General features: G+C 43.7%; 1 protein-coding gene across 1 annotated transcript in view; it reads left to right on the top strand.

Moving 5' to 3' along the window:
* Window positions 1–4,707: 4,707 nt before the first annotated feature.
* LOC126990298 (B-cell receptor CD22-like) overlaps window positions 4,708–18,260 on the top strand; it is a gene marked incomplete at its 3' end in the record, with an annotated part of 26,218 nt that continues 12,665 nt past the window's right edge. The window contains exons 1-3 of the mRNA XM_050848866.1: window positions 4,708–4,860; window positions 12,597–12,727; window positions 13,103–13,262. Coding sequence (XP_050704823.1) covers window positions 4,716–4,860; window positions 12,597–12,727; window positions 13,103–13,262 — 436 coding nt within the window. The remainder of the gene's footprint in view (window positions 4,861–12,596; window positions 12,728–13,102; window positions 13,263–18,260) is intronic.

The raw sequence follows: 18,260 nt of genomic DNA, 5'->3' as shown, positions 1-18,260 counted from the left end.
TGATTGTAGTTATGATACTGTTAGTATTACTGCTAGATATTTTCATTCAGTAATATTGTTTGTATATCAATATGTTCTTAATATAAATAATAAATGCTTATATAATATATATCTTCATATTTTTCAGTTCTGAAAAAATATATATATATATATATATATATATATATATATATATATATATATATATATATATATATATATATATATATATATATATATATATATATATATATATATATATATATATATATATATATATATATATATATATATATATATATATATATATATATATATATATATATATATATATATATATATATATATATATATATATATATATATATATATATATATATATATATATATATATATTTTTTACAACAAGGAGACAGCTCAAGGGCACACAAAAAAGAAACAATAATAAAAAAGCCCGCTACTCGCTGCTCTAAAAGAAACAAAAGAGGTGGCGAAAGATCAAATACGGAGGAGAGGTGTCCTGATACCCTCCTCTTGAAAGAGTTCAAGTCGTAGGCAGGAGGAAATACAGATGAAGGAAGATTGTTCCAGAGTTTACCAGCGTGAGGGATGAAAGAGTGAAGATGCTGGTTAACTCTTACATAAGGGTTTGGACAGTATAGGGATGAGCATGAGTAGAAAGTCGAGTGCAGCGGGGCCATGGGAGGGGAGGCATGCAGTTAGCAAGTTCAGAAGAGCAGTCAGCGTGGAAATATCGATAGAAGATAGAAGAGGCAACATTGCGGCGGAATTTAAGAGGTGAAGACTATCAGTATGAGGAGGAGAGCTGATGAGACGAGCCTTAGCCTCCACTCTGTCCAGAAGAGCTGTGTGGGAGCCCCCACACATGAGATGCATACTCCATACGAGGGCGGACAAGGCCCCTGTATATGGACAGCAACTGTGCAGGGGAGAAGAACTGGCGGAGACGGTACAGAACGCCCAGCCTCGAGGAAGCTGATTTAGTAACAGATGAGATATGAAGTTTCCAGTTGAGATTTTGAGTTAAGGATAGACCGAGGATGTTTAGTGTTGAGGAAGGTGATAGCTGGGTGTTGTCAAAGAATAGGGGATAGTTGTTTGGAAGATTGTGTCGAGTGGATGGGTGGAGAAACTGTGTTTTTGAGGCGTTGAAGGACACCAGGTTCTTCTTGCCCCAATCGGAAATAATAGTAAGGTCTGAGGCTAAGCGTTCTGCAGCCTCCAGCCTTGAGTCGTTAAGTTCCTGAAGGGTGGGTCTTCTATTAAAAGAAGTTGAATAATGCAGAGTGGAATCATCTGCGTAGGAATGGATAGGACAGTTCGTTTTGGAAAGAAGATCATCAATGAACAACAGAAAAAGAGTGGGAGATAGGACAGAACCCTGTGGGACACCACTGTTAATAGATTTAGGGGAAGAACAGTGACCGTCTACCACGGCAGAAATAGAACGGTCAGAAAGGAAACTGGAGATAAAGGTACAGAGAAGGATAGAAACCGTGGGAGGGTAGTTTGAAAGCAAAGATTTGTGCCAGACCCTATCAAAAGCTTTTGATATGTCAGCGCAATAGCAAAGTTTCACCGAAACGGCTAAGAGAGGATGACGAAGAGTCAGTTTAGAAGGCTAGGAGTTCAGGAGTAGAACGCGCGTTGCGGAAACCATACTGGCGATCAGTTAGAAGTTCAGAAGTGGACAGGTGCTTTTGAATCTTCCGGTTAAGGATAGGTTCAAAAGCTTTAGAAAGACAGGAAAGTAAAGCTATAGGACGGTAGTTTTAGGGATTAGACGGTCAGGCTTCTTAGGCACAGGCAGTATGTAGGTGTACTTCCAGCAGGAAGGAAAGGTAGATGTTGACAGGCAGAGGCGAAAGAGTTTAACCATGCGGGGTGTCAGCATGGAGGCATAGTTTTTAAGGACAACAGGAGGCACTCCATCAGGCCCATAAGCCTCCTGAGGGTTGAGGCCAGAGAGGGCATAGAAAACATCATTCTTAAGAATCTTAATAACAGGCATAAAGGAGTCAGATGGGGGATGAGAAGGAGGAGTATCCCCAGAATCATCCAGAGTGGAGTTCTTACAGAAAGTTTGAGAGAAGAATTCAGCCTTAGAGATAAATGAGACGGCGGTGCTGCCGTCAGGACTGAGAGTGGAGGGAAAGATGAAGAAGTGAAGTTGGAGGAGATGTTTTGGCTAGATGCCAGAAGTCACGGGAACAGTTAGAGAAAACAAGGTTTTGACATTTCTATTAATGAAAGAATTTTGGTTAGTCGGAGAATAGATTTGGCACGATTTCGGGCAGAAATGTAAAGTTCATAATTAGCATTAGTTTGAAGGCTCTGGTATCTTTGTGAGCTACCTCTCTATCACTGACAGCACGAGAACAAGCGTGATTAAACCAAGGCTTTTAGCGTGAGGAGTAGAGAAAGGCGAGGAATGTATGCCTCCATTCCAGAGACAATCACCTCTGTGATGCGCTGAGCACACACAGAGGGTCTCTATCCTGGAAGCAATAATCATTCCACGGGAAATCGGAAAAGTACATCCTCAGGTCGTCCCACCGAGCTGAAGCAAAATGCCAGAAGCATCGCCTCTTCGGTGGGTCAGAGGGTGTACAGGAGCGATAGGACAGGATGCAGAAATAAGATTGTGATCGGAGGAGCCCAACGGAGAGAACAGTTTGACAGAATAAGCAGAAGGGTTTGAGGTAAGGAAGAGGTCTAGAATGTTGGGCCGATCTCCAAGACGTTCAGGAATACGTGTAGTGTGCTGGACCAACTGCTCTATGTCTAGCAGGATAGCAAAGTTGTAGGCTTGTTAACCAGGATGGTCAGTGAAAGAGGATGAAAGCCAAAGCTGGTGGTGAACATTGAAATCTCCTAGGATGGAGATTTCAGCGAAGGAGTGGGTCAAGATGTGCTCCACTTTAGAATTCAAATAGTCAAAGAATTTTACATAGTTGGTAGAGTGGTGAGAGATAAACAACCCAGCTGGATTTAGTAATAGAATGAAAATGAAGTCTGAGCCAGATGGTGGAAAATTCAGAAGAGCCAAGGTCGTGGGCACGAGAGCAAGTGATGTCGTTGCGCACGTAGGCAACATCCAGCTGGATTAAAATTTAGGATAGAGATAGTAGGAGGAACAGAGTAGAGATTGCTGTCAGTAGCCTCAGAAACCTGTGTTTCAGTAAGGAAGAGAAGGTGAGGTTTAGAGGAGAGATGATGTTCCACAGAATGAAAATTAGACGAAGACCATGAATGTTGCAGAAATTGAGAAGAAAGAGGTTCGAGGAGTTATCAAGACACCTCTCAGGTCGGCAACCAGAAGGAGTCCTCCTGGGGAATTTGTGGTCCCCCAGGCGGGGACTCGAGGCTTGTGTATGTGTGCCATTTGAAATTTAATTTTGGGAAAAGGTGTATATGTTGTGAGAATGTAGTGTGGTGTGGATAAAGCGAGGCTCTGTCTTTATATATATGTATATATATATATATATATATATATATATATATATATATATATATATATATATATATATATATATATATATATCTATATATATATATATATATATATATATATATATATATATATATATATATATATATATATATATATATATATATATATATATATATATATATATATATATATATATATATATATATATATATATATATATATATATATATATATTTTTTTACGTTGTTGCCTGTTGCGCCGGTAGGCATCTTCCCGGTGGGGCCTGATGGTCGGCCCAAGGCTTCTTCCAGGTGGGGTCTGATGGTCGGCCCAGCCCGTTGTGGCGCAGGCGAGTGTTTATAGTGGCGCCATCTTGCATTGGCTCATGCTGCCCCCCGGAACTCGTTCTTGATTCGCTTGGACGGCTTCCTCTAGAGCCCGGGTTGATGGGTGGTCTTCAGGACAGCATGTGGGTAGTTTTAAGCCACTCGGCGGTAACTGAAAAATCTCTCTCTCTTCTTATTCTCCTTTATTTCCCATTCCTCCTCATTTCTTTCCCATGACACTTTTACAACTTTCAATTAGTAAATATTTTTGTTATCATTATTGTAATGATATCCACTCTTACGCTAAAATGCTGAAACATATATCCTGGCGCTTGCGATTCCAACTCGGATGTGGTGTGTGTGTGTGTGTGTGTGGGGGTTGGGTTGTGTGTGTGTGGGGGGTGATAACGAGTTGGACTCGCAATCGCCAGGAAATATGTTTCAGCTTTTTAGAGGGGTATCATTAGGCCTACAATAATAGTAAAAACAAATAGTAACTAGATAAAAGTTGTAGAAGTGTTTTGGGGAAGGAAAAGAGTAGGAATAGGAGAGAGAGAGAGAGAGAGAGGTCATGGGGAGGGGGACGGAGGAACAGTGAGCATGGGGAGGACAGGGCGTGGTGCAGGTCACGTGGGCGGAGCTCTAAGGCCGCGTTTTGAGGGAGTTTATCCAATTAGAGCAGAGGGCAGCTGCAGGAGGTGGCAGATGTTACTTACCAGAGAATTTGCACGGTACAGCCAGGTGAACCGGCCTAGGTTATAATGGCGCCAACTGTACATCGTCCAATTGAGTTGGAGAACCACTGCGCTAAGGGGACGGACCACACACTGGTGCTTAGCGGCTTAACATGATGCTTCTCCTGTGTGTGTGCCGCTCACCCGGGACTGTATAGCATTAATATTTATGCAGACTTCCTTTCTCCCTCCGTCCCCTAGATGGCACCAGACCGGAACACAACCATGAGGAGCGGCGAGCTGTGGCCCACCTCGGACGACAACGGGAGGAGGGTGGCGTGCACGGCGGCCAACCCGCTGGTGCCCGGCTACGCCCTCACCGCCGAGGAGGCTCTGCGCGTGCACTGTGAGTGCAGGAGCGGCCTCAACCAGCCCAACCTGACCTAGCCTAGCATAACATAAGTAGTAACTGTAGTAGTAGTAGTAGTAGTAGTAGTAGTAGTAGTAGTAGTAGTAGTAGTAGTAGAAGTAGTGGTAGTAGAAGTAGTAGTAGTAGTAGTAGTAGTGGAATAAAGTAGAATATATATCATAATAATAACTGTGGGCCGGCAAACGGAGAATATCAAACAACAAGAAGAGAGAAAATAAAGATGTTCAGTTTTATATTTCTAAAATTAGAAGCGAAATATATCTGACTGCGTAACCATCAGTGAAAAAAACCCATTAACTTCCGACTCACATGTGATACGATTCTCTGCTTTGCCGATTTCAGAAGGCACAACGTTCCCGAAACAAACGGGTCTACGCAAATAAAACACCTCTTCAACGTTTATGTGCGACACCTCTTTTGCTGCAGCGATAGCAAATGTTATGCCATAGATTACATACTCAGTCTATTGGATATAAATTTAGAACGCTGTTATGCAAAGGAAACATGCATAACGCCGAACTGTAGCATATATAGACCACTGACATAACACACACACACACACACACACACACCACCACCACCACCACCAAAAATAGATGCTGGTGTGAATGAGAGAAAGAGAGACAGGCACAGACCGAGACACAGAGACGGAGACATAAACAAAGGAGGGGAAGAAAGAGGAGGTAGAGGAGGTAGAGGAGATAGAACAGAGCACATGATAGAAGGAGATGGAATAAAAAGAAAGAAGTAGAGAGTAACAGACAGGCACAGACCGAGACAACAGAAACAGAGGAAGGGAAGAAGAAGGAGGAGGAGGAGGAGGAGGAGGAGGAGGTAGAACAAAGCACATAATAAAGAAGAGATGGAATAAAAAGAAAATGTAGAGAGTAACAGAGTGGCAGAGATGAACCCACCACCACCACCACCACCACCCAGACTGACCCGAATATCGCTTTTCTGACCCAAAGAGTGCATTGTGGCGGCTTCGGGTGTGTGTCTGTGTGTGTGTGTGTGTGTGTGTGTGTGTGTGTGTGTGTGTGTGATGGGGCTCCACGCAACGACACTAATGAAAACGTCAGAATCCGGTTTGACTGAACGAAAAAAAAAAACGCAGAAAGAGCTATCGACCAATCTCTGACCCCTCCCCCACGTGACTACTATAAAAAATGACCCGGCCTAAAAAAATATACAGGAAATATAGAGAAAATATACAGAAAAATACAGACAGAACCATCGACCAAAACATAAAAATACAGAATAAAAAATACAGAAATATATACAGAAAAAAACACAGAAAAATACAGAAAGAACCATCGACCAAAACAGAAAAATACATAATAAAAAATACAGAAAAATAAAGGAAAATGCAGAAAAAATACAGAAACAAATACAGAAAAATAAAGGAAAATACAAAAAGATACAGAAAAAAATACAGAAAAATAAAGGAAAATACAAAAAAATACAGAAAAAATACAGATAAACAAAAATACAGAAATGGAAACAGAGGAAATACAGAAAAAATACAGGAATAAAAAAATATATATATACAGAAAAAAATACAGAAAAAATACAAAACAAAACACAAAAATACAAGAGATACATAAAGAGCCATCGGCCAATCACTCACCCCTCCCGTAACTACTATAAAAAAATACGACCCGCGCAGCGAAAATATAAACGCTGAACATTTTTTTTTCTTTAGCGTTTTTCCGGCCATTTTTTTTCACCTGATTTGCAGCGACAGAATGCATAACAAACGCGTCCACCGCCCTCGCTCCTGTCCTTTATCATTCTACGGTCATTCTATCCACGTTTAAACTAATTTACTCCTATTTCCTCCATCTCCCTCTTTCGTTGCTCCTCTTCCTCCTACTCTTCAATTATTATCTTATGTCTCCTTCTCTCCTCCGCTCTTGTTTCTACCCTTTTATCATTCTACAGTCTTATTTTTCCCTTCTTTACACTATTTTCCTTCTATATTCTCCATCTTCCTCTTTCGTTATTCCTCCTCTTCCTCCTCCTCTTCAATTATTATCTTATGTCTCCTTCTCTCCTTCGCTCTTGTTTCTTCCCTTTTATCATTCTAGTCTTTTTTTCCCTTCTTTACACTATTTTCCTTCTATTTCCTCCATCTTCCTCTTTCGTTCCTCCTCCTCTTCAATTATCATCTTCTCCCTCCTCCTTTTCACAGTTCTCATTCTTCCCTTTTATCATTCTACAGTCTTTCTATCTTTTTGTTACACTATTTTTCTCCAATTGCCTCCATCTTCCTCTTTCGTTCCTCTTCTTCCTATTCCTCTTCCATCATTATCGTATCTCTCGCTTCCTCTCCTTCACTGTCACATCTTTTTTTATCATTCTGCAGTCTTTCTATCCTTTATATACTGTTTGTATCTTGTTTCCTCCATCTCCCTCTTTCGTTACTCCTCTTCCTCATTCTCTTCCATCTTTATCTTATCTCTCACTTCCTCTCCTTCACTGTCACATCTTTTATCATTCTGCAGTCTTTCTATCCTTTATACACTGTTTTTATCTTGTTTCCTCCATCTCCCTCTTTCGTTCCTCCTCTTCCTCATCCTCTTCTATCATCATCTAATCTCTCCTCTTCTCTTTTCCTCTTCCCTCCACTATTCTTCATTCCTCCTCTTTTTGTCTGTTATTTTCGTCATTTTCATTTTCCCCTTTCCTTCCTTCCATTCTTTCTACAGCATTCTCTTTCTCCTCTTCCTGCATGCCTTCCTACTTTCCACCCCTTTTCTTTCTGTTATTTTCATTATCTTTATCTTCCCTTTTTCACCTTCCATTCTTTCTACAGCATTCTCTTTCTCCTATTCCTGCATGCTTTCCTACTTTCCACCCCCTTTTTTCCTGTTATTTTCATCATCTATATCTTCCCTTTTCCACCATCCTTCCTTTCTACAGCATTCTCTTCCTCCTATTCCTATATGCCACCTTAACAAACTCCTACACACACAAATACAGGCTGACAAACTCCCAAAAGTCATACTGATTTGTAGACCCAGGGACAGACTGATGGGGAGGGACGAGAAGGCACTGGCATATATATAAACCTTTGACTTAATACGGACTGGTCTTCAGATGTACAGCGCTGGCCCATAGACACACACACACACATAAGGTATAGCACACAGGGAAGGGATGAAGAGGAAACAACGGTGCAGTGGAGATTGATACTGAATGCAACTCACTGCTCCGGCAAATGAATATAAGAAGCTAACCAAGTGTATGTGTGTAAACCTTTGACTCGATACGGACTGGCCTACAGACGCACAGCGCAAGCCCAGAGACACACAAAGAGGCTGATAAATGGTGGAGAATACACGGCGAAGGGCTGAAGGGAATAAACAACGGTGCAGGGAAGGTTGATACTGAAGGCAACTCACTTCGAGAAACAGATATGAGGAACTGACCACTTTGAGTTGTTTTTTCTGAGTTGGAGATGACTGGCCGGCCTTTCCTTATCCCTTCAAGCCGCGTCTCTCCCCTTTAAGCCACACGAGCAGCGAGAAATCCCTCCCTCCATTGTTTGTTACGCGCTGTGGACGGTCGAGGCAAAAGGTCCCTACAAAAGCCCCACGAGCCCTCTTCCCGACCCTACACGACAAAAGAGAAGACGGGAGAAAAAAAATATAAAAAAGTTAATTTCAGCTCGTACGGGACGCCTGAGTGTAATGAGGCCCAACTCCTGTGTCTCGATACATTATCTTAACATGGAAGGAGGTAGTGGTAAAAGTAGTAGTAGTAGTAGTAGTAGTAGTAGTAGTAGTAGTAGTAGTAGTAGTAGTAGTAGTTGTAGTAGTAGTAGTAGTAATAGAAGTAGTAGTAGTAGTAGTGGTAGTGGTAGTAGTAGTAGTAGTAGTAGTAGTAGTAGTAGTAGTAGTAGTAGTAGTAGTAGTTGTTGTTGTTGTTGTTGTTGTTGTTGTTGTTGTTGTTGTTGTTGTTGTTGTTGTTGTTATAGTAGAAGTAAAAGTAGTAGTAGTAGTAGTAGTAGTAGTAGTAGTTGTTGTTGTTGTTGTTGTTGTTGTTGTTGTTGTTGTAGAAGTAAAAGTAGTAGTAGTAGTAGTAGTAGTAGTAGTTGTAGTAGTTGTTGTTGTTGTTGTTGTTGTTGTTGTTGTTGTTGTTGTTGTTGTTGTTGTTGTTGTTGTTGTTGTAGTAGAAGTAAAAGTAGTAGTAGTAGTAGTAGTAGTAGTAGTAGTAGTAGTAATGAAGCCAGTATTATCAAGTATCAAGATAGTAATAATAATACCTCCATTAGGTAAATTAATATTCATGCGGTATTATTGTTTCCAGGTCTGAGTTGACGGTAATGCCGCAGGTGCTTTGCGGTGCTGCTCACACCTACTTGATGAATAATCATACACGTCATGAGGGTTTTATCTTACATCATAAAAGTAGCTTCATTATGTCCGAATATATTCCAGTCATGTTAATTGGACGTCTTTAATATTACCTAATATGGCATGGCAATCAATGTCAAATCCACTGCAAACTGGCGCTGAAAAATAGCCAAGTCACCCTCTGGCCAAGGATGGTAAGAGAAAATTACAATTCTGGCGGTAATGTTCCTCAAAACGCTCGGCTCCGAACAGGCCAATTTAGTGTACGGTGCCTCCAGTTGTTGCTTATCTCCCCCGTAAACCTGCGGCAACATTTCAACACGGCCCGAGCACACCCAATCCCGGGCAGGAGTCATGCGGGCGGGGATTAACCGTGGCTGTATATATTCTAAGCAGCGAGGCGCGGCGAGGCTAACTAGTTGTGTGCCGAGGGGCGGGCGTGGAGCAGCACTGGGCGGGAGGCTGGCGGCGTGTTGCGGTGTTGGCCAGGCATATTAAATTTCCAGAAGTGCATGCATGATGGGCACCTCCCCGAGCCACTGAGCCTTGGGTGGCGCGCGTCGTAGCTCACAAACACGACTGATCTCCTTTTTGGCCCTTGGAAATAGTTGATATGAGAGGTGGAGGTGTCTGAGAATACCATCCTAGGAATATCTATCTAGCTATTTATCTATCTGTATAGCCACGTAATCCTCTTCTAATTATTACCAGTGTATTTCCTGACAAAAACTACCAGAGGACCTACAACCTACACGAACTCAACCTAACCTAACCTAACATCAAGTAACCTAACTTAAGCCGGAGCGCGTGCTGAGCCATGTTACAATTCAAGGGACATATTCTTAAACATTTCCCTGCCCAAGCACACACGTTTGGCAAAGCTTTCACATGGGGTTTTGAGCCTCTATGTGGGTAGTTTTATGACCCTGGTGGTAGTTAGACCCTTCTTTTGTACCACCCTAAAGAGCACGACTGATCTCCTTTTCGGACCTTAGAAATAGTTTATATAAGAGGTGAAAGTCTCTGAGAATACCAACCTAGGAATCTATCTATCTATCTATCTATCTATCTGTCTGTCTATCTATCTCTCTTTCATATGATTCGTTTCCTCTGCCCTCGCGTGCCATCCGGGTAATTACATCAGATACTTTAGCGCTCTACAAGTTTCCTCGCCGCCTCGTATTCCACGCGGCGCGGCTGGTGCTTCCCCTGGGTCCCTGACTTTACTGCACACGGTCAGGGAAGGGATACAGGGGGAGGGGCGGCGCATACACACTGTGCCATCTCTTTCTTTTTTCGCAGATAGGAATGCCGGGCTGGAGGAGAGAGAGAGAGAGAGAGAGAGAGAGAGACACACACACACACACACACACACACACACACACACACACACACACACACACACACACACACACACGATCCGATTTTTTCTTCTAACGGGACTTTCTTTATTTTTTCCAAGCGGGCTTTTTTTGTTTTTTGTTTTTTCTTTGTTTATTGCCCTAGAGCTTTTTCCTTTAATGTAAAACACACACACACACACACACACACACACACACACACACACACAGTCCAGGCACTCTCTCTTTCTCTCTCTTTTTCTCCGCCGTGTGTTTTAGGTCCTACTCATTTTCACGGGGCTAACTCGCCTAAAAAATTCGAAACTGCAATTTCGCGAGACAACCTGCAGCTGATAGGACGCCCAGCCACGGGGGCAGGATGGATGAACCAAGATTAAAAAAGGAAATAGGCTCGAGCTGGTTTGCAAATAAGGGATAGTGGATGAATGAGGCTTAATGATTTGTTCAGTTAATGCGAATAAAAATTTTCAAATATAATGCCTTATTTGTAAATAACAGACCTTCCATTTCTCTGGCCGAAGCGTATGCGAGGCAGCCGCTCCCCAAGGCAGAGATAAATTCGTCCACAAACTGTGTGCCAGCCCTACACACACAACGGCCGGCCCGCCGCCGCTGCCGCCGCGCCGCCGGGACCTATGTAGCATTAACGAGGCCGACGATGCCAGTTTGTCAGCCGTCACTGCCTCACTGAAGGTTATGACCACACACACACACACACACACACACACACACACACACACACACACACACACACACACACACACACACACACACACACACACACACACATGCGCACACACACACAGGCACACACGCACACAGCTAATGGCGTTGGCTTCGTTTGCATGATTCGCGTTGCCAATATTGTGTTGTGTTTCCATCACGTTTCCTGTTTTGCCAACACGAGAATGCAGGGAACGAGCAAAACCAAAGCGATGGGAAATGTCCTAAACTGACGGCTGGCACAGACAGTAAAGATTTTCAAAGCGAGTGGTCATCCTTAGTTGCAGAGGTGTCTTGGTGATCCCCTTTTGAGTGGAAGTCGCAGGAGAAAGGATAGACCGGAGAGGGAAGGCTGCTGCAGAGTTTGAAAGGGATGCAAGGATGAAGATACTGGTTAAGCCGTGCATGGTTAGCTAGTCATCAGAGGGATAAACTAAACAAAAAGAGTGACGATGCTTGTAATAGTAAATTGGGCAGCATAGGGATGAAGGAGCAAAGATTCTAGTTAGCTTTTATCTGATTAAGTTGGGCTGCATAGTGAGAAAGAGTGACGATGCTAATAACTCTGATATTTGCAAGTTGGTCAAAATAGGGATGAAAGAGGGAGGATGCTGGTTAACCCTTGCATTAGTAAGTTAGATAACATAATGATGAAAGTGAGGCAGCTGGTTAACCCTTGCATTAATAAGTTATATGGCAAAGGGATGAAAGTGAGGTAGCTGGTTAACCCTTGCATTAGTAAGTTAGATATCATAGGGATGAAAGAGTGTAGATGGTGGTTAACCCTTGCATAAGCTAGATTGCATAGGGGTGAAAGGGTGAGGGTGGTGGTTAACCCTTGCATAAGTTAGATAATATAGGGGTGAGAGTGAGGATTTTGGTTAACCCTTGCATTAGTAAGTTTGAGAGCACAGGTACACGATCAAGTAGAACATTTTGTACACTATAATGTTATCTCCTTGCGAAGAATGTTACCTAATCAAGAGTGACGTTACTTATGCGTCAAAACTACTCTACTTCTACTAATACTTCTACTTCTGCTTTCCTCGTCTGTATTTCCTCCTGCTTACGACTTAAACTCTTTCAAGATGAGAGTATCGAGACATCTCTCCTCCCGAAATTGACCTCTCTTTTGGCCATTCTTCTAAACTTGTTAAAAAGGGGCAGTGATTAGAGGGCTTTTCTCTCTCTCCCTTTGAGCTGCCTCCTTCACTGTGAAAAAAATCATCATGAATAATTGTAACTGTCATGTGTAACTTCCCCACCACAGTCCCCCCTGAGGTGCAGGTCCGCCTGGCCCCCGCGCTGGACCCCCGCAACATCAAGGAGGGCGAGGACGTGTACTTTGAGTGCCACATCAAAGCCAACCCGCCCGAGAGCCGCGTCCAGTGGATGCACCAGGTGACACATTCTCTCTCTCTCTCTCTCTCTCTCTCTCTCTCTCTCTCTCTCTCTCTCTCTCTCTCTCTCTCTCTCTCTCTCTCTCTCTCTCTCTCTCTCTCTCTCTCTCTCTCTCTCTCTCTCTCTCTCTCTCTCTTATCATCATTATCATCATCATTCAGTCATCCGTTCCCACAAGTCAGTCAGCAGCGGAGGTGTGGGAGCGTTGTCAGATAGTTAATCATTTTGTGAGAACCTCAGCCACGGAGTCAATAGATTAGCCAACCAGTCAACCATCCACTCAACCAGGCAACCCAGCACTTGACAGATCAATCAAGCAGGCAGTCCGTCAGTCCGCAAGTCAGTCCGTCACAGCGGTGGTCGTCGTCATTGCAGGGTCGCCCGCTGTCCACGGTGCGGGAGCGCGGCGTGCTGGCTCAGGGGAGGAACTTGGTGCTGCAGGGTGTGAGTCGCCACGCTGCGGGGAGCTACCAGTGCACCGCCACCAACGCCATCGCCACCGTCACCAGCGCCCCGGCAACCCTCGACATCATGTGTGAGTACAAGGAACGCCAGGGATGTTAGACCGCCTTAGGCGCTGATACTCCTCCTACACTTCCTTCTCCTCTCCTTTCTTTTGTTCTTAGGTGAATGTAGGCCGTATTCCAAGCCTTCCTTACTGGATGTCACTAACTACCAACTTTACAGTCAACAACAGCTTGTAAACTGTTTCCGTCTTCGTTAAATTCAAAGCTTTCCCTTACTAAGTAAGGGCAGGGTAAAGTTGGGAGCACACGCCATAGCTGCGCGTGGCGGCGGTGCTCATCTCCGTCCTGTTGGGCCTGTGAGCCTGTGGTGAGAGTCACTCAACCCGACACAGGGCCAGTGCAACATCCGGGTTACTACAGTTTCCCAGGTAACCATTTATCGACCAGACCAGGATGAACGGCTGGGTGGGCTTCACGCTGACTGCCAAGGCCGTGATTCGAAGCCAGACCTGCAGATTCGTGGTTAGAGACACTAACCGCTGCACCGTGGAGGCAGTTACTAAGAAATATAAAACATATCAATCATTACCAACGCGAAAAATAAAGGCGGCTTCTAAACCGTTGGCCTTAGTTGCATTCCAAGCCTTCACGGACCACCAACTTCAAAATCAACAGCAGCATCTAGTGTTTTTCGCCTTCGTTAACTTCTAAGTATTCCCTTAGACATGTTACTTTTTACTAACTAAAAATCCAGAGCCAGTTTCTAAATGCCCAGAGCTGTCTCCCTTGCTGTAAGAAAAATCAATCAGTCAATCTATCAGTGGGGGCATACGCCTGGGGGCACGTCGCCTCGTCCACCCTACGACGCAAAACCCGGGGGTTCCTCCAGGCAAGTCTCCATGCAGGCCCCCTTCCCACCCTAAGTACGTCCTGGAAGAATCTATGAACTTGCCTAAGCTACGAGCTCAGTGGCCGCACCCTAAGCCTCCTCTACTTAGGGTTGTCTCTTACAGATATAACCCGATGAGCAGGGTCGGTTTCTGGGTAGCGCGCCACGTGCCCTGGTGGCGTTGACAAACTGTACGAGCAATATACTCGTATGTCGGATCAGTCTCACGGAGTAGTCGTCGGATTGACACAAAGTCATTCCAGCGGTATCCCATGATTCTGCGTAGACACAAAGTAACAGACGCATCAATCAACCTCTCCAAGTCACTAGTTCAGGTCCATGTCTCACAGCCACAGAGTAAGACAGGGAGCACAAGGGACTTGAAGATCCGGATCTTTGTACTTCTGCACATGTATCGACAACGCCATATACTCATGCTGAGCGAGTCCACAACACTGTTGGACAAGCAAATCCGCAGCAGGACTTCCTGTCGAAACTCACCGTTGTTTTGAACTACACTTCCAAGGTATGTTAAATTTTCCAAGATCTCAGTGTCCTCGCCACACACATGAGCAGACTGTACCGTTTCATCCAGCAAGCCTCCAAATACCTGTACCTTGGTCTTGGCCCAGGAGACCTGAAGTCCCAAGGGCTTCGCCTCCTCGTGAAGCGCCTCGAGAGCCGTCACCAAAACCTCCAGCGACTCCGCCAGGATTACTGAATCATCGCCAAAAACAAGGTCAGTAACCCTGGTATTGCCAATGGATGCTCAACAATGACTGGTCCACTGCTCTGCCTAGTACCCAGTCCATACAAGTGTTAAAAAGCGATGGGGTAAGGACACAGCCCTGCCTCACTTCCGCGTTCAAGGGAAAAAAGCTGGACAGCACAATTCACAGCACTCCCATTCCCAGAATACAGGCCAGTCAGCATACCAGTGATCCTTACAGAAATCCCACGAAGTCGCAGGAGATCCCAGAGGGCTTCGGCGATGCAGTGAATCAATCTCCTTCGTGAGATCAACATAAGTTGCAAGCATCCCACTAGTACGCGAAGTGCCAGGATACGGTCAGTTGTCGACTTACCAGGCGTGAACCCAGACTGTTCAGGTGTCTGCTGCTTCAGCAGCTGGCTGCGTATCCGCATCAGCAATAGATGGGAAAGTATTTTGCCTGGCACACTGAGCAGCGCAATAACAGGAATAATAATAAACTTTTCGCCTTTGTTGAATTATAATCACCTTACTATGAGGCAGTTGATATTAACAACCCAAAAACCAACGGCCGTTTCTAAATAATTTTCGCCACGGTTATTTTCCACATCCCTCATTTCCAATTACTTTATTTGTGACCGCTTGCGTCACTATATTACCAATAGAGAAAATTAATATGCTGAATATAGCCACGAACTCGTAAAAGTGGATCATAGAGAGCTGGCCGGGACGGGGCTAAAAACTGATACTGTTGGAACTGATGTCAAGGGAACGGCCACGGAAGGGAGGGCTTGTGACACGGCCGTAAGTATTCCTTCTCCTCTTACTCTATCTTCTCTGTCTCTCTCTCTCTCTCTCTCTCTCTCTCTCTCTCTCTCTCTCTCTCTCTCTCTCTCTCTCTCTCTCTCTCTCTCTCTCTCTCTCTCTCTCTCTCTCTCTCTCTCTCTCTCTCTCTCTCTCTCTCTCTCTGTTTAATTAGTAACAAGGCAGGCAGGTGGGCGGCCAGGCAGTAGTAGTCAGGTAGCCACAAGTCACGCCCTTTATGACACACACTGTGGGTCGTATTCTAAAACATTTCGGGGGCCAAGCACATTCACATTCCACAAGGCTTTCGTAGGAGTTTGAAGCATTGCCAGGGGTAGTTTTATGACCTTGTAGGTAGTTTGACCCTTCTCCTGCACCACGAAGCTCAAATAACACTCATAAGAACTCGACTGATCTACTTTTTGGCCTTTGAAAATAGTTGATGTAAGAGCCGAAAGCGTCGACCACAGTGTCCTTCCCGCATAGCACACATCAGGAAGGTCTAAGGCAAGGTAAAGAGAATGGAAGGTAGGTTCACCAGGGAGGGGGCGAGGTACCTAAATTTGTTTCTTCTGCGCATGACATCACGTGAAAGAAGGGCTGAGGGGTCCGGGCATGGAAGAGAGGTCAGTCTCTCGCTCACCAGACCTGAGCTCCTCACTCACTCAATGGGAAACTTAGCTAAAGTGTATTTTCTTTCAATATGCCAACTTTTTGTATTGTGCGCGGTTGTCGATCAGTTTCTGTGAAAGGAAACAGTAATATACGGTTTCATCGGCTGCCAAGAGATCAAGAACTTAGAAAGAAATGGATGGAAATATGTAATATAAAAAAAAAAACTTATTCTCGAGCAGATTCTGTTGGCTTTGTGTGTAGTCGTCACATGCCGTAAAAGGAATAAACACTGGTATAAAATAATAGGTTGGTCGCAGACCTTGGTTCTCCATCACTGATCGTTGAATTGTGGTAGGCTGGTAGAGGGATGTTGGTTGAATGATTGTGTGGTGGTTAGACCCTGGTAGATTGTGGTAGACGGGTAAAAATCATGGTTGATAGAGAAAATAGTAACTAAAAAATAATAATAATAATAATAGACCAGGCTACCTGTCATTCTCTTTAACTTTAAATTTACACGTTTCTTTAGACGTCCGCGCTAATATTTGCCGTACCAATATGACGGCCGGCGGCCGACCGTATACGCCAGTCAAGCGCACGGTATCTACTCTACCACAACTTTATTTCTCGTGACGTCACACCCTGCGTGGAGCGCATGGTGTGAACCTGTTGGTGTTTAGTGAGTGTTCTGAGCGCTAATTGTTTCACGGATATAGAAAGGCAATATCCGTCAAGGTTATTTATTTGAACACGCATACAAAGGTCATTAAGACAAACACAACACATAGAAAAGGTGTTTGTGTGTGTATGCGTTTGTGAAGATGTAGTGTAGTGTGAATGACACTGGAGTGTTGGTGTATATGTGGAACAATATGTATAAGTGGACAACAGGAGGACGTGGACCGACAGTCGAAGATAAACAAGTAACAAGAAAAGTAAACAATTAGGACGCACTTAGGACGCACAAGACACCGACGCGACACGACAGCAGGCTCAAATGGCACAGGAGACAGGACGAACGAGAACACTAACACGAAGAAACAAAAGTCTGTGCTGTAGCACTCAATTTTCATCGGAGTCACTGGTAAGTGCTTTGAGCGGGGACTTGCCCGCTACAAACCTACCTACACATCTCTTTACCTTGGTCTAAGGAAGATTGAGGGTCGGGGAGCGAACCTCTCTCATTACGACTTTCGGTACTTTTTCAGCTCCTATGCCCTGCGTCTGACCCTGACCATCACAACGCCTTTTTCTTATCGTTTCTATTAGTATTATTGTTGTTCTTCATCTGTGTCTTGCTTTAGATTATAAGACTTGATACCTCGGACTGCTTCACTTACTTTCCTTTTTTCATTCTTCTTTAATTCCTCATCACCCTACGGCGAATATTACTACTATTACTACTACTACTACTACTACTGTGTTGCCTTCAATTCTGTTTTTAACATTTTACTAGAAGTGTGCTTCCTAGTTGTTAGGGTGACGCAACACAAATGTTAAATTATGAGGTTTATTCACATTATGTTGATATATAATGGTAGCGAGCTTATTGAAATTAAGTAACAATATTATTTACAATTCATCACTGTTGGTAATGGTAGCGAGCACACTGATATTAATTAACAATGCTATTGACAACTCATTATTCTGTTGGTAATGGTAGCGAGCTTTTACCGAGTTACTTTACAATACTGATTACAACTCATCATTCAAATCACCTTAAAGGGCTCACTCATCTCTTAGACTATTACAATTACATGAAGATGTGATACACTGGCCACAGCCTAAACACTAAACCGTTGTTAAATAACAGCTACCCTAATCAGGGTTCAGTGATACATGATTATTACTGAAAATATTTCCAACCACCGATATGTGTTCACAGGGTTGATCATGGAAGCACGGTAGTCATGGGGGTTTAGGACACCAAGGAGGTGGTCATGAGTCCCCACAAGCATTGGATTAAACAAATGACACTAACAAGAAAAAGTATCCTTTTCTATTACTGAATTAATCATGGGATGAGACATTCGTGCTCCTAAAATA

Source organism: Eriocheir sinensis, unplaced genomic scaffold, assembly GCF_024679095.1.
Source record: "Eriocheir sinensis breed Jianghai 21 unplaced genomic scaffold, ASM2467909v1 Scaffold1532, whole genome shotgun sequence".
NCBI lineage: Eukaryota > Metazoa > Arthropoda > Malacostraca > Decapoda > Varunidae > Eriocheir > Eriocheir sinensis.
Note: the sequence above shows the minus strand (reverse complement) of the source record. Positions and strands in the feature narration are given on the sequence as shown.